The following is a 13,594-nucleotide window of genomic DNA, read 5'->3' on the forward strand; positions in this document are numbered from 1 at the left end:
GGAATTATGTATTTATGTCATGTTTTATCTATACAGTGTAACTCAATTTTTCCTCTAAATAAAAATATGACAAAGTTTCTGGCATCTTTTGCGTTGGGAAAATAAAAAAGGCAGTAAAGTAGGAAGAGGTCTTTAATTCAAGAAAATAAATATGTTTTGCTGGTAACTTCTTTCGACTTGAGGTACAAAGTGAATGTTCACTTGGTGTTTACTGTGTTCTAGACAATAAAACAAACATACAGTACAGTGCTGGCAGAGTATTGCGGGGGAAACCCAATTTAATTTAAGAATCCAGCTCATGGCCCATGGTTTGAATGACGAGATAAAGACTATTTATTTTATATTTCATCTATATCTAGTCGTTCTCAAATGGTGGGTCGGGAAAACATTTCTTTCAATATTTATCAACTGAAAAAGTGCAGAAACACCTGAGTCTGTTAAATGATTGACACGCTGACCACTGGATCGTGAGTTCCAGTCCACGAGAGACAATGGCTCATTTACATTTACAATAATTTACAATAAAGCACTTACTTACTTAACTCTAATGTGCTTATAGATTTAATATCAGATAGGCTGAGTAATTATGGGGCACATTTGTTTTGACAAGTTTAGACTATACTGGGCTTAACTTGTAATGACTTCAAATGCTTAAGACTTTTTAGGCCCTTGTCCTATATTCAGATGATGATCGATGATATTAATCAGACAGCCACTTGTGACCCTGCCCAGGCTCGACCTCGGACCCTTAGAGTCGGAGTGAGTGACCGCTAAAGAAAAGAGATGGCCTGCTTTCCTCCACGGTGCAGCCATAGATATGCACCACAGCGTGTGCAGCGAGCGTGGATCTATTATATTAAACGTAGCGAGCCATGATGACGTTCGTGTAGTAGACTTAGCTATGGGCAGGGCGCCCCCTAGTGGTGCGATATGCTGAAGCCGGGGCCCTGCGCTACTTCCTGCGGTTGTTAGGTTAAATCATGGATCTATGGGTTAAATAGGCTACTTAGAGCAGAGTCACTTGCACTTTAATGTAACTTACTATCTTTTTTTCTGGTTTCTCAGTTTTTCCTCACTCTACCTCCGGGTCCAACAGAACTTTCGCCCAATATAATGGGATTGATCTGATTTTAAGCTGGTTAAAGCTCTTTTTGAACCTCTGATCGCAAGGAAATTACATTGACATTAATTATCAAATAATGTATTTTTCCATACACAATGAAGGCTTATTTTACCTATAAACATGTCTTCATTTTGCCTGGAGAATCAGTGAGCTATATCGTGTTTGGCCCTGTTATGTGTCCTGTGAAACTTGTAATTGTCGGTCCTGTTTATTTCTGTATTAATTTTACTTCAACACGTTTGTGTTTATGAAATACAGGCCTGGCCTTTATCTATTTTCTTTCACCACTAGAAACAAAACAAACCGTGTGGCCCTTTAAAGGCGGACTCTGTGCACATGGAAGTGAATCTACTCTTAATAGGTTGACCATTTATTTTTTACAGTTAAATAATGACCAAAACACACTTCAAGATAGACATTACATTTGTTGAATATCAGCGCCCTCTGTCGTTCCCGGGGTGTAACAACAAGTTAGTACTAGTGCCCAGCTCTCAAAGCTAAAGTGCGTTAAATACACCGGATGATGCTGTGTTCTCCTTAGAGGAGCTCTGTGGAGCTGCTGCAGGCCTGTCCGGAGCAGCCGGTGCCTGCAGTGTCTTGTCCTCCTGGGGGAGCCATGCTGCTCACAACGCAAACTTTTGGGGCTCCTCCCTCAAATCTCAGCTCAAAGGAGTCACCAAAGTTATCCCTGCCTGATTCTAAACCTGCTCTAAAACAACGTAAGTAAAGATAAAGTGTAACTAGCCCCTTTGGAAAGCTCGATGTATCTTGTAGTTTCGTTTATAAAGCAGATCTAAACGGATTTGGGAGATATTTAACTTCTTTCACATGTTGTTTTCGGCTAAGTGGCTAACTTCTGCTAAGCTAAGATTGTAACTGGGAAAACCGAGTCCATCCTCTGAAAAGTGAAGTCGCTAAAACCACCTCTATCTTTTCACTGTTGCTTCATTTTGTGCACTTTCATGGAAAGACGTGAGAAAGATTCAACACTTGTACGTGTTGCCTCTTGAATTACAAACCATACCCTCAGGGATCACATTTGTTTACAATAATGCCCCAGTGTCCGATTGAGCTCAGAAAACCTGACTCATTTCAATAGTTCTGAGAGATTTAGTGAACTGGAGGCTTCATGCTATGAGACTGACCCCACATGTTTATGTCTTGGGGTCAGAATACAGTATTTTGTATCATGTGTTTAACTTTTCTGATGAGATAAAAAGGCAACACAAAATACCACCCTTTTACTCTTGATGCTGTGGTTGTCCATACTGTTATGAACTTTTTTTTCTTTCTTTTTTTAGCTTTATTTTCAAGCAACATGGTATTACTACTGTTTTACAGAATTTGTATAAGACTGAGCAAGTGTACAAATTGAACAGTGCACAATGTCTGTACAGCATGAGAAAAGGAACAAACAAAGAAACAAAAAGAGAAAATAACACTTTCACAAGAGGTCTGTGATCATAATTGAGATTGTATGAAATTAATGCTTTAGTGTTCATGATGTAGGGCTTTCTTAAATTGCAAAAATTCATTTAAATAAATTTGGAAGAGTGGTTTAATCTTCAAAAAATTACATTTGTGAATATGTTGTTTAACTAAGATTATACAAGTATAAAAAAGTTATTTTTTGCTACCTTGAAGAAATACTCCAAATTTGACATCTTTGTACAGTATATTGGGTGCATCAGTAGCATATTGTGATATCCATTGTTGAAATTAATTCCATAAAGTTCTGGTATAATGACAATCAAAAAATGCTCCACAGTTTCAATATTGCATTCACAAAATGAACAAGAATTTAAATAAATATTGAAACGTTGTCTCAGAAATTAATTACTGGGATAAATATCATGTAGAATTTTGCAATGGGTTTCTTTAGCTTCAGGAGAAATTGGGAGGGAGAGATACTTGGTTCTGATTTTTTTTTGTATATCTTTTGGAAAGTCCTTGAGTGTAGATTCTTTTTAGTGAAAGTGGGTGAAGTTTGTTTGTTATTGCTCTGATTATTATTTTGTTCGAACATTTTCCATTTTTAAATTCTATCTCATCTATTATAAGCAAAGGAAATCTAGGTGTTACGACGTCATACATCAATAAACATTTAACCATATTTAACATTTCTAATTGAACAGCCTTGATTACAGTATTATACTGTTTTATTGTTATGAACTAATGTCATCTATTAGGGTGAATATGGGTCGAGTGGGACACTTTTTGAAAATTCTGTTTCCACCTCATTTTGTATTTGTTCTTTTGGGGGGTTTTTTAATGACATGCCAAAGTTAATAATGTTTTTTTGAAAGCTTTAGATGTTTGTTTCACACAAGTGGAGTAAAAAAAAAGTCAAATGTTTAACATAGAAGTTATAATTTTGTCTCAAACACACGTTTGTCCAATGACACATTTTTTGAGGTGCAATGAATAAAGTGGGACACTTGTAATTGGTAAAGTGGGACACTATTAAAATGGTAATTTTTGCTTTCAAAATTATTAATATTAATGTCGTCTACTCTCTATTCTAATGGCTATTCTAACAGTAGTGTTGAGGTAGGGCCATGATGGACCTGTGTCTGATGTGCAGCCTGTGCTGTCGGTGCAGAAGGAGCTGTCAGACATGTTGAGTCTAATATCTAACCTGGAGCTTTGGAATAAACTAAAATCAAGTGTGACAGAACAATGGATGAATAATGCTGTGTAAAGCACCTTAATCTAATTTAGTTTTGTTTATAAGTGAGTCAGGACCTTTAATGGGTTAAGAAAGAACACACATGTTTTAATGATTTGAAAAGAAATATATATATATATAGAGAGAGAGCCTGTATTTTAAAAATCTACAATCAAAGAATTTAGTAACTTCAAAAATAACTTCATTCTGAAATGTTGCTAAATGCTGATCAAGAGTTTATAGTAAAGAAGAGCTACAGTTAAACTTGAATCAGAAAGAAAATAATAAGAAAACGTGATTCAAACAAGAAATGTATAGCTAAATTGATCTAATTGGAACATGTGTAAAAAAAAAAAAAAACACCTAATACCCAGGATTTTCAACAAAAATACACTGTCCCACTTTACCAACGGCACATTGCTAAGGTGGGACAGTGATTAACTCTCTTATAAAAATATAAAGAATAAGCATGTGATTTTGAGATGTTTTGTTTGCAGATGCATTCCCCTATATACAAAAATTTGCATGTCTGTTAGTTTAAAAAAGCTATAACCTTAAGTATTTTTAGTAATAAAATATGACACATTAAAAAATGATAATTATTAAAGTTTGGTGTCCCACTTTACCCATATTCACCCCATCTATAACTATTATGTTGTTTACTGTCGTTTTACTGTGACATTTCCTAAAGTAATTTCCGTGTGTCTTCATCTTAGGAAGACCTTGAAATATGAAGAAAGCCTAGCACTGGCTGACTGGAGTGTTGGAGAGATGTCTCCAAAAGTGCCCGTGGACAAAGGCCGAGGGGAATTCTCCGCGGTGCAGGTGGCAGTGCGTGTGCGTCCTCTGCTGCCCAAAGAGCTGCTGCACTGCCACGAGAGCTGCATCACGGTTGATGCAGAACATAGTCGTGTCACTCTGGGCCATGACCGACATTTTCAGTGTGATTTCCTGTTTGAAGAAACTTGCTGTCAGGAAGATGTTTATTCGGAGTCTGTTCAACCACTCATCGATTCGTTCTTTCAAGGTTTCAATGCCACAGTCTTTGCCTATGGGCAGACTGGGTCAGGCAAGACGTACACTGTTGGAGAAGCCAATATTTGTAAGTCTTGGCCTAATTTATAACTATGAACAAATCCAATCAGTTATTACTGTTTTGTTTGACACTTTCACAGCTGCCTTTAGAGATGAGGAGCAGGGAATCATACCCCGAGCCGTTGCAGATGTTTTTAAACTTCTTGATGAGAATGATCTGACAGACTTTTCTGTTCGCGTCTCTTATCTGGAAGTCTATAAAGAGGAGTTCAAAGACTTGCTAGAGATGGAAACCGCTAGTAAAGACATCAACATTCGGGAAGATAAAGGCAACATCGGTAAAAAAACAAAAACAAAACTGTATTACAATAGAATCACTGTGTTGTTCACGGTTTTCATCAATATACCAGTAATGCTTTATTTGATAGAAAGCATGGCAAATACAGATATATTTTTGTTTATTACAGTTTTGTGCGGGGTGAAAGAGTGTGAAGTAGAGGGCCTTGATGAGGTACTGAGTTTGCTGGAATCTGGAAACACAGCCAGACACACAGGAGCAACACAGATGAATCCAAACTCCAGCAGATCACACACCATTTTCACTGTTTATATGGACCAAAGGAGGGGAGGCTCTCGTCTTTATGGGTCTGGTGCAAGTGCTGCGCCACAAATGTTGTCATCCAAGTTTCATTTTGTTGACCTGGCTGGCTCAGAACGTATCTTGAGAACAGGAAACACTGGGGAGAGGCTGAAGGAGAGCATCCAGATAAACAGTGGTCTGTTGGCCTTGGGAAATGTCATTGGAGCTCTGGGAGACCCGAAAAGAAAAGGCTCACATATACCGTATAGAGATTCAAAAATAACAAGGTAAAGCAAAATCACATTTTTAAATGTCTATCAATTTGCATAAATGCACTGTTTCATTCATGTCCATTAATCAGGATTTTGAAAGATTCTCTGGGAGGAAACTCCAAAACCCTAATGATTGCCTGCATCAGCCCATCCACCGCAGACTTCGACGAGAGTCTTAACACGCTCAACTACGCCACACGAGCTCGAAACATTCAGAACCGTGTAACTGTCAACTGCAAGCGTGAGCCCGATCGAGTGGAGGGACTCGAACAACAAATCAAGGCTCTTCGTCGAGCACTGGAGAATCGCCAGCGCTCAGAGACGCGCATTATTTCACATGCTGAGCCGAACCGCAGACCGCGACTGGGTGAAGGAGAGATGAGCCGGTTACAAGTTCAGAGTGCTCACTACAGGACCTGTACAGACTCTGCCTACAGGTCAGCCCATGCTGTCCATTAACGGAATGAATTATTAAGGATGATCGTTTTATTAATTGAATGTGACTTTACAGGCTGCTTCGGGAGCTGCAGAGTGAAGGGGCTCTGACTGCTGAACAGAGTCTAAGAGTGAAAGAGTGGCTGTGCTCAGTGGAAGAGGAGCGGAGTGGACTGACCACGGCCTCTGGACCAGACAGTGGCATTGAGAACAGCTCCTCTGAAGAGTGTGCTCTACGAAGGCCAAGGAAACAGGTTTGCCTCGCCTTTATCTACTTGAAGAATATTTCAGTTGTTTTCTTTTCGAGAACTTGCTTTAAACTTCGTTCCAGGATGGAGAGGTATTTGAAGACAAATGGAACCATGAGAATGATCTTGAGAAACAAGATCAAATTGTCCAGCTTCAAGCCCAAATCCAACAGTTGGAGAGAGAAAACACTGATTTCTTAGCAGCTCTTGAGGATGCCATGGAGCAATACAAACAGCAGGTAAAGGCAGACAGATACTATTGTGTCCATAAGTCTAATATATATGCTAGTAACTTGGACATATTCTGTGTACAGAGTGATAAACTTCAGGAACAACAGGATATTATCTCAGAGTTGCAGTTGTTGCTGTCCTCACCAGGACTGATGGGCTTGAGTCTTGACCTGAAGCCAAGACCTCACACTGCTCCTCAGGCTCACATAAAGTGTATGCACAATGGAGCCGTAAACAGTCAGGTAATCTACCCACAGAGCCAGATCCAACATGTCCATAGAAACCAAGTAAAAGCTTTTGTTCTGCATTACAGATTTGCGCAATTGACTGCGATGATGATCAAGAAGAAAATGTTTACAAGGATGAGAAGGAAAACATGAGTCAAGATGTCTCCCGTGATCAGCGCAGGTCTATACTGGCTTCTACACTTGACACAACTATGACATTCACAGCTTGCTGATTATATAATCTTTCTTTCAGACAAATTAACCAGACTTGGACCAGAAAGGACATGCAACCTGGACTAATGTCTCAAAGGAAAGGGCCACGGTCAGAAACGGACTTGCATCCCTGTCTAACAAGAAAAACATGTATGTTTTTGAGCCTCTTAGCATAATTGCCCAAGTCATTTTTTTAAGGTTGAAGAAGGAAAAATAAATCTTAACCCTCATAAAAACAGAATGGGTGTAGCAGCAGTATCTTGAATTGTTAATCCTGTTTTTAAATCAAATCTGGTTATTATTGGTATTATTATCTTAATTATTGTATATTTTTATAGCAAACTCCAGTTCTGGGGAGACATCTGCACGTGAAAGTGTCAAAGGTTTTGACGGGGTTTCAGAGTGGAGTCTTGTTCAGGCCCAACAGAAAATTAGGCAACTGTCTGTCACCATTCGTATAAAAGAAGAGCTTATTAAGGAACTGATCAAAACAGGTAGTTGTTTTTTTCTCTTCACTGTGTAATTCCAGCATTTTTCTACAAAATATAAATCACAAATTCTTAACACTGCCTGTTGTAACATTGGAAGTACACGATTCAATGTGACCAAGTGTTTAATTGAATCACACTAAAGTATTTCTATTGCAGGAAAGGATGCGCAGGCCTTAAACCGACAGTACTGCCACAAAATTTCCTCTCTAGAGAGCGAGGCTGTTCAGGCTCGACAAGAGCTGCTAGAGGCTCAGAAACAGCTCCAGGATCTGGAGAGACAAGAGCGAGAGATCAGTGCCACAGACCGAAACAGAGCCCAGGAATGTCGCCGGAAGATCGCTGCAGCGCAAAGCAAAGTTCAGGTTGGGCTTTTTATGTTTAGATTGTGTTAACATGTGTAGTTTTTCTGTAATTTAAAAAAATGAAAGTTGGTTTTGAAATAGGTCCTCAGTCAACGTCAGCGGGACACGGCTCGACTCGCTAACTTGCCGGCTCTGAGTGAACGGCGGGTTTTAGAGTTGGAACGAAGCGTGCAGAATATGAGGCAGCAGCAGGAGCAACTACAAAAGCGCCTGCGCCACGAGAGTCAACAGAAACGCCGTCTAGAGACAGAGATGCAGCGCAGATCACACAGAGTCAAGGTACAGAGAATTACAGAGAAAATATATGTCACAAAAATGTAAAAACAGCTTTAATAACTTCACATTGTTTAAGGAATTGGAGATAAAAAATGAGCAGCAGCAAAAGATCTTGAGGATTAAAACTGAGGAGATAGCAGCTTTTCAACGGCAGCGACGCAGCGGCAGTAATGGCTCTGTGATCTCGTTGGAGGAACAGCAGGTACCAAAGTATAGTTATGTTTCTGGTTATTCAGTTGTGTTAAAAAGGAATACTAGTTTGTATATATTTCCAGAAAATAGAGGAGCAGAAACGCTGGCTAGATGAAGAAATGGAGCGTGTTCTTGAACAGAGGAGAGGATTGGAAGGTCTGGAGGGAGAGCTCACGAAAAGAGAGCAAATTCTTGCTAAAAAGGAGGCTCTGCTGCAAGAGCGCAGTGGGCTGGAGACCAAGCGACTTCGCTCAAGTCAGGTATTAATGTGCAAAAAATTGTTTAAATTACATGTTATTGTCAATTTTTGACAGATTTACAGACAGATCGGTGTAGTCTCTGTTGTGGTGGTGAAGAGCTTTTAAAAGGCAAAGCTCTATATTTATTACTCTCAACTTATAGTCATAAGATTTGGGTCATGTGCAAAAGAGCAACAACACGGACACAATCGGTCGATATCAGTTCCGTTTGCAGGGGCACATCCTAGAGATAGGATGAGCAGCTCAGTCACCTGGGTGGAGTTCGTAGTAGAGCCGCTTCTCCTTCTTGTTGAGAGGAGCCAGCTGAGGTGGCTCCTGGTGGATGAATACATGGACATGCAGTTGACCCATCTCAGATATTTTTTATTCTAACTGTTTGATCCCTTAGGCCTTGAGCAAGGACCTAGTGACGCTTTCTGGGAGGATTGAGTCACTTGAAAGAGAGTTGAGTGAGAGGAATGGTCTTCTGCGGAGCAGCAGTGCTCAGGACTCACAGCAGATTCGACAAGAGATCTCTAACCTGCGCACTGAAAAAGACTCGCTACTGAAGCAGAGGGTCGAACTGGACGAAAAGTTAAGGCAGGGTAACCTGCTTTCTCCAGAGGTCAGTGTGTAAATTGAATAAATCTGAAATAAGTACTGTATATACATACGACCATTGAATTTACAACCTAATGTTCACAACTATTTATTTTTAGGAGGAGAGGACTCTTTTTCAGTTGGATGAGGCAATTGAGGCTTTAGATGCAGCCATTGAGTACAAGAATGAAGCGATTACTCAAAGACAGAGGCAGCTGAGGGCCTCGGCCAGCATGCTCTCGCAGTGGGAGATGAACCTCATGGCCAAACTCAGCTACCTGTCGGCCTCTGAGACAAGAGCTCTGCTATGCAAGTACTTTGACAAGGTCTGTCTTTTAAAGTTCATTAGTACTTCATGTGCTATGTCAGTGTTCTAAAACTGAGTTTTATTCATTGATGATTTTAGGTGGTATCCCTACGAGAGGAGGAGCGAAGGCTACAACTTGCCTTTGCAGAACTTGAAATGCAGCTGGACGAGCAGCAGAAGCTGGTGCAGTGGTTGGAAAGTGCACTTGATCGAACTCAGCTTGACACAGACCGTCGTCTCACACAACAACAGAAGGAGCATGAAAGGAGTGTACAACTCCTACTACAGCAGTGTAGAGGTGTGTACACTAGATGATTTGTCAAAGCAAACATTTTTGCTGAATAATGAAAATGTAAATTTTCTGAAGATCAAATGGATGAAGGGCTGGCGGGCCGTCAGCGGCAGTACGAGGGCTGGATACATAACCTCCACAAGGAGTTGAACCTCTACAAAGCAGCAAACCTGGAACTGAGCAACAAATTAAGAGAATTCTGTTCCACTAGCCAGATGAGTAATACCAAAGGTAAATGACTTTGATAGATATTTTGTATTAATAAATCATTAATATAACTTCTTGTCCTTTTAGGGCTTGGATCAGAGGCTAAACCAGCAGGCCCAGGAAGCATTGAGAAAGTTACAAGATGTGCAGATGACATTTCAATGGGCAGAGGCACAGCACAGTCCGAAAAACCTCTTAAATCGCGTGACGAAATGCGGGACTTAGTTAATACCCCACTGCCTTCCACATGGAGGCGCTCTTCACTCCCGACAGAGGAACCAGCAGCACTGGAGGAGTTGTGGCTGAAAGCAGCAGGAGATGTTCCCGTTAACCATCTGCCTCAGATGGGACAGTGGGGAGGATCAGCTTCTTTACCTGTAGTTAAGTCCCGCAGGGAATCAAGACGCCCGAGTCTTAATGTTGGACCACTGACAGTAAACAATTCCCTCATTGATGTGCGGAGAAACCCGGTCTGAGACATTTTCATGTGTTCATTTTGATTTTGTATTTGACCTTTTATTTAACCAGGAAAGTCCCACTTAATTTCATTTTCAGGGGAGTCCTGGACCCGGTGGGAAATATATTGTATATATTTTTAGTGGTAGGAGAAACCGTAGCATCCGGAGGAAACCTACGCAGACGCTGGGGAAATCTGCAAACTCCACACAGAAAGGCCTCACATAGTCTGGGATCAAACCCGAGACCCTCTTACTGTGAGGCTACAGCGCTAACCGCTGCGCCACCGTGCCAACCAAATAATGCATCCATGTTTTGGGAATTTTGTTATTTTATATGTAAATATCTGTTTTGAAGATTAAACGGAGATGTTAATACAAAGCACTTTAAAAATATGTTTTTTGTATCTGCTCTGATCAAACCATGCATTAAACCAACATTGTATTATTTGATGTCTCTCATATCAGTTTGTGTATTGTCGTGAATGGTTCAGGAATGGCTTCAAAAAAGGTTAATGAACTCTCGGCTTGTCCACTAGGGAGCAGTAGTGTGTTGGGATTCCAGCACACTCAGTCAAAAGGCTGCTGAACCTGAAATTGTTGACCGCCATCTTCCAATTTTATGTCAGATCAGCATTTTACAGCCTTGTGTAAGATAATTGACAAGTTTATTTAACCTTTATTTTTCTGGAAAGTTCCATTGAGATTGAAAATATCTGTTACAGGGATGTAATGGCCAAGATGAGCAGCAATTCAAACACATTTAAAAGCACTTTCTGTATATGGAACAGTCAAGGCCTACAAGTCAAAAACACACGTGTCTAGAACCAGTCAGATTTGCACGTGCAAACCGATTTAAAACTTTTTTTTTTCTTAAATATTGAGTCAAATTAGAGACTCAATCCTCAGCTGAATTTGCAGAGCATTCAGGACATAAATTTTGATCAGTTTGTGTTAAATGATTTAAGTTAAATGTTGGCACAAATCATGTTCTATATTTCTTTCTGTCTATTTGCAGTGGTAATAAAGCAAGAAAAAATTAACATAAAATAAGGTATATTCCGGGACGTCCCTGGTGATATAATCTCACTGATCAATCTGACATTGCGCGCTGAATTTAAAGTATCACAGGCCGCGTTTTCCAGCCCTGCCCTCACGAACCGCACGCGCTCTCGTGATTGGTCGCAGGCTCCGGCCGTGTCTGTGACGCCGAGCGCAGCCGGGAGGAGGAGAAGCCTCTTAGAAAAAGACGGAGATGTGAGTGAGGAGAGCGGGAGGCTCGGTCCAGGGGAAGCATCACTGTCCTCCTCGGCTCACAGGCCGCTCTGCTCCACGGCTCACAGTCTCGGCTGCGGACAGATCATCTCCTCCGGGGTGCCATATTGTCGACACCACGGCTCCACAAACACGGATACGACCACTGACGGGAGCTGCAGGGCCCGGGTTTCTGCTGCTCCGCGCGCACCTGTTCGCGAGCCGATGGACTTACACCTGGACTGTGCTTCACTCACCTCTCCACAAAGACGGGCAATAGACCTGCGCCGAGCTCTGCTAATGCGTCGTGGTGATCCAGCCCCGGCGGAAAACATCCTGTAAGTTTGCGCGGATCTTACAGAAGTGTTTGTTAGATGTTCCTGCGAAAACAGCAGCTTTTGGCCCATGCTTTGGAGAAAAGGTCAATGTGGTAAAGACCCGTTTCAACTTGCAGACTGACTGTTTTATTATTTTGTGTCACGTGCCTGATCCTTTTACACACGGTAATATAATTCGCCTATGTGAGATTATCTACTGTAATAACGCGTAATAACAGTTTCAATATTTTTGCCAGGAAAGTTTGACCTCACTCAATTAAAAATTTTATTGCCTGATATTATGGCACAAAAGAGAGGTGATAAAGTTCAACATAAGGCCTATAATAATTAAATTAAATAATCGCCTTGTCTAGAAGGTAGGCCTTTGTCTCAAGAGCTTGTTCAACAGAAAATCATTTTGAATGTTATGTTTCTGATTTCAGGTAATGAGTCTTGTGCCGCGTGTGGATCACTGATGGAGTCTGTTCCTGTCTTTGGTTATCTAGCTGTATGAGTGTTGTTGACCATCATAAAGCTAGATAACCGAAAGTAGGAATGACCTCCAAATAACTTCCTGTCTACAGTGTGTCCTGCTTTGAAGACATAGCTTGGGGAAATACGAGATCCAGAAAGAGGTACGTCAAAATGTATACTAGGGCTGAAACAACTAAGCGATTAATCGACAACTAATCGATTATTGAAACAGTTGTCAACTATTTTAGTAATCGATTAATCGTTTTCTAGTAAACACAGACTTAAAAAGAGCAAAAATTACATGAACATTTTTTATTTTTGATGGAAACCTACTTTGTTTTTCAACTTAGGGTCTGTAGAGTTTTGTACATTAATAATTTCATAGATATCTGTCTGTGTCTCATCCAATTAATAAAGCAGAACTGGCACTACAAAAACACTTTACAACACAGTTTAAGTTTACTCCATCAACATGTCCTCAAGAGATGCCACTGTAGCTTTATGTGATTCAAAATAAAATAAAAAATACAATTTTCATACACCATTCACAGCCAAGCGATTAATCGATTAATCGTAAAAATAATCAGTAGATTAATCGATTGCCAAAATAATGGTTAGTTGCAGCCCTAATGTATACACTGGCACATAAATGAATTTATGTAATTGCTGAAAGTTAATTTTGCAAACAAAAAGGAACCAGAACACAGTGTATCTACTCACTTTTTACAGTTGTCAGTGTTAAACTAAAGCTACACAGTTCACCTACCCTCTCACAATCATAATAATATACACATTTATTTTACCACAAGTTACAAAGAAATACATCTACTTGTATTTTACCATAGGAAAAAAAAGTCAAAATTTTTGAGGTCCGCATGAGCCAGACAATACCGTAAGGGCCGTGATTAGACCTTGATAGCGCTACAGACCAGGTATATGATGTCCTTTTTTAAACTAAATCAGATGTGCACCTTTATTGAGCAAAACAAATTGATAATTTGAATTGTTGATATGCAGGTTATAAATTCTCCTTGTGCTAATAATCTAATCCGAATAAAACTAGAACTCACCTCAATCAAAGGCCTCACAGAAACTT

General features: G+C 40.2%; 1 protein-coding gene across 2 annotated transcripts; it reads left to right on the forward strand.

The window, feature by feature from the left end:
- The first annotated feature begins 1,723 nt into the window (after positions 1-1,723).
- kif7 (kinesin family member 7) lies at positions 1,724-10,875 on the forward strand. Of its 2 annotated transcripts, XM_079555009.1 has the most exons (20): positions 1,724-1,842; positions 4,508-4,893; positions 4,967-5,164; positions 5,294-5,693; positions 5,768-6,115; positions 6,190-6,367; positions 6,445-6,600; positions 6,676-6,834; positions 6,906-7,000; positions 7,073-7,182; positions 7,371-7,526; positions 7,680-7,885; positions 7,967-8,164; positions 8,238-8,363; positions 8,437-8,613; positions 9,002-9,217; positions 9,312-9,518; positions 9,599-9,797; positions 9,867-10,022; positions 10,086-10,875. In XM_079555009.1, the coding sequence occupies exons 2-20, from the start codon at positions 4,563-4,565 to the stop codon at positions 10,472-10,474; spliced, it is 4,005 nt and encodes a 1,334-aa protein (XP_079411135.1). In that variant the 5' UTR covers positions 1,724-1,842; positions 4,508-4,562; the 3' UTR covers positions 10,475-10,875. The 2 variants fall into 2 exon arrangements, with proteins under 2 accessions (XP_079411135.1, XP_079411134.1); XM_079555008.1 differs by having other exon boundaries at positions 4,967-5,693.
- Positions 10,876-13,594: the final 2,719 nt, after the last annotated feature.

The sequence above is a fragment of the Gobius niger genome (genome assembly GCF_951799975.1).
Source record: "Gobius niger genome assembly, chromosome: 4".
Classification (NCBI taxonomy): domain Eukaryota; kingdom Metazoa; phylum Chordata; class Actinopteri; order Gobiiformes; family Gobiidae; genus Gobius; species Gobius niger.

Excerpts from the sequence above, each read along its gene's own strand:
- kif7 (XM_079555008.1), top strand. The coding sequence starts at position 4,563 with ATGTCTCCAAAAGTGCCCGTGGACAAAGGCCGAGGGGAATTCTCCGCG. Across the intron at positions 6,116-6,189 it reads TGTACAGACTCTGCCTACAG|GCTGCTTCGGGAGCTGCAGA; the intron begins GTCAGCCCATGC and ends GTGACTTTACAG. Across the intron at positions 9,519-9,598 it reads TATGCAAGTACTTTGACAAG|GTGGTATCCCTACGAGAGGA; the intron begins GTCTGTCTTTTA and ends TGATGATTTTAG.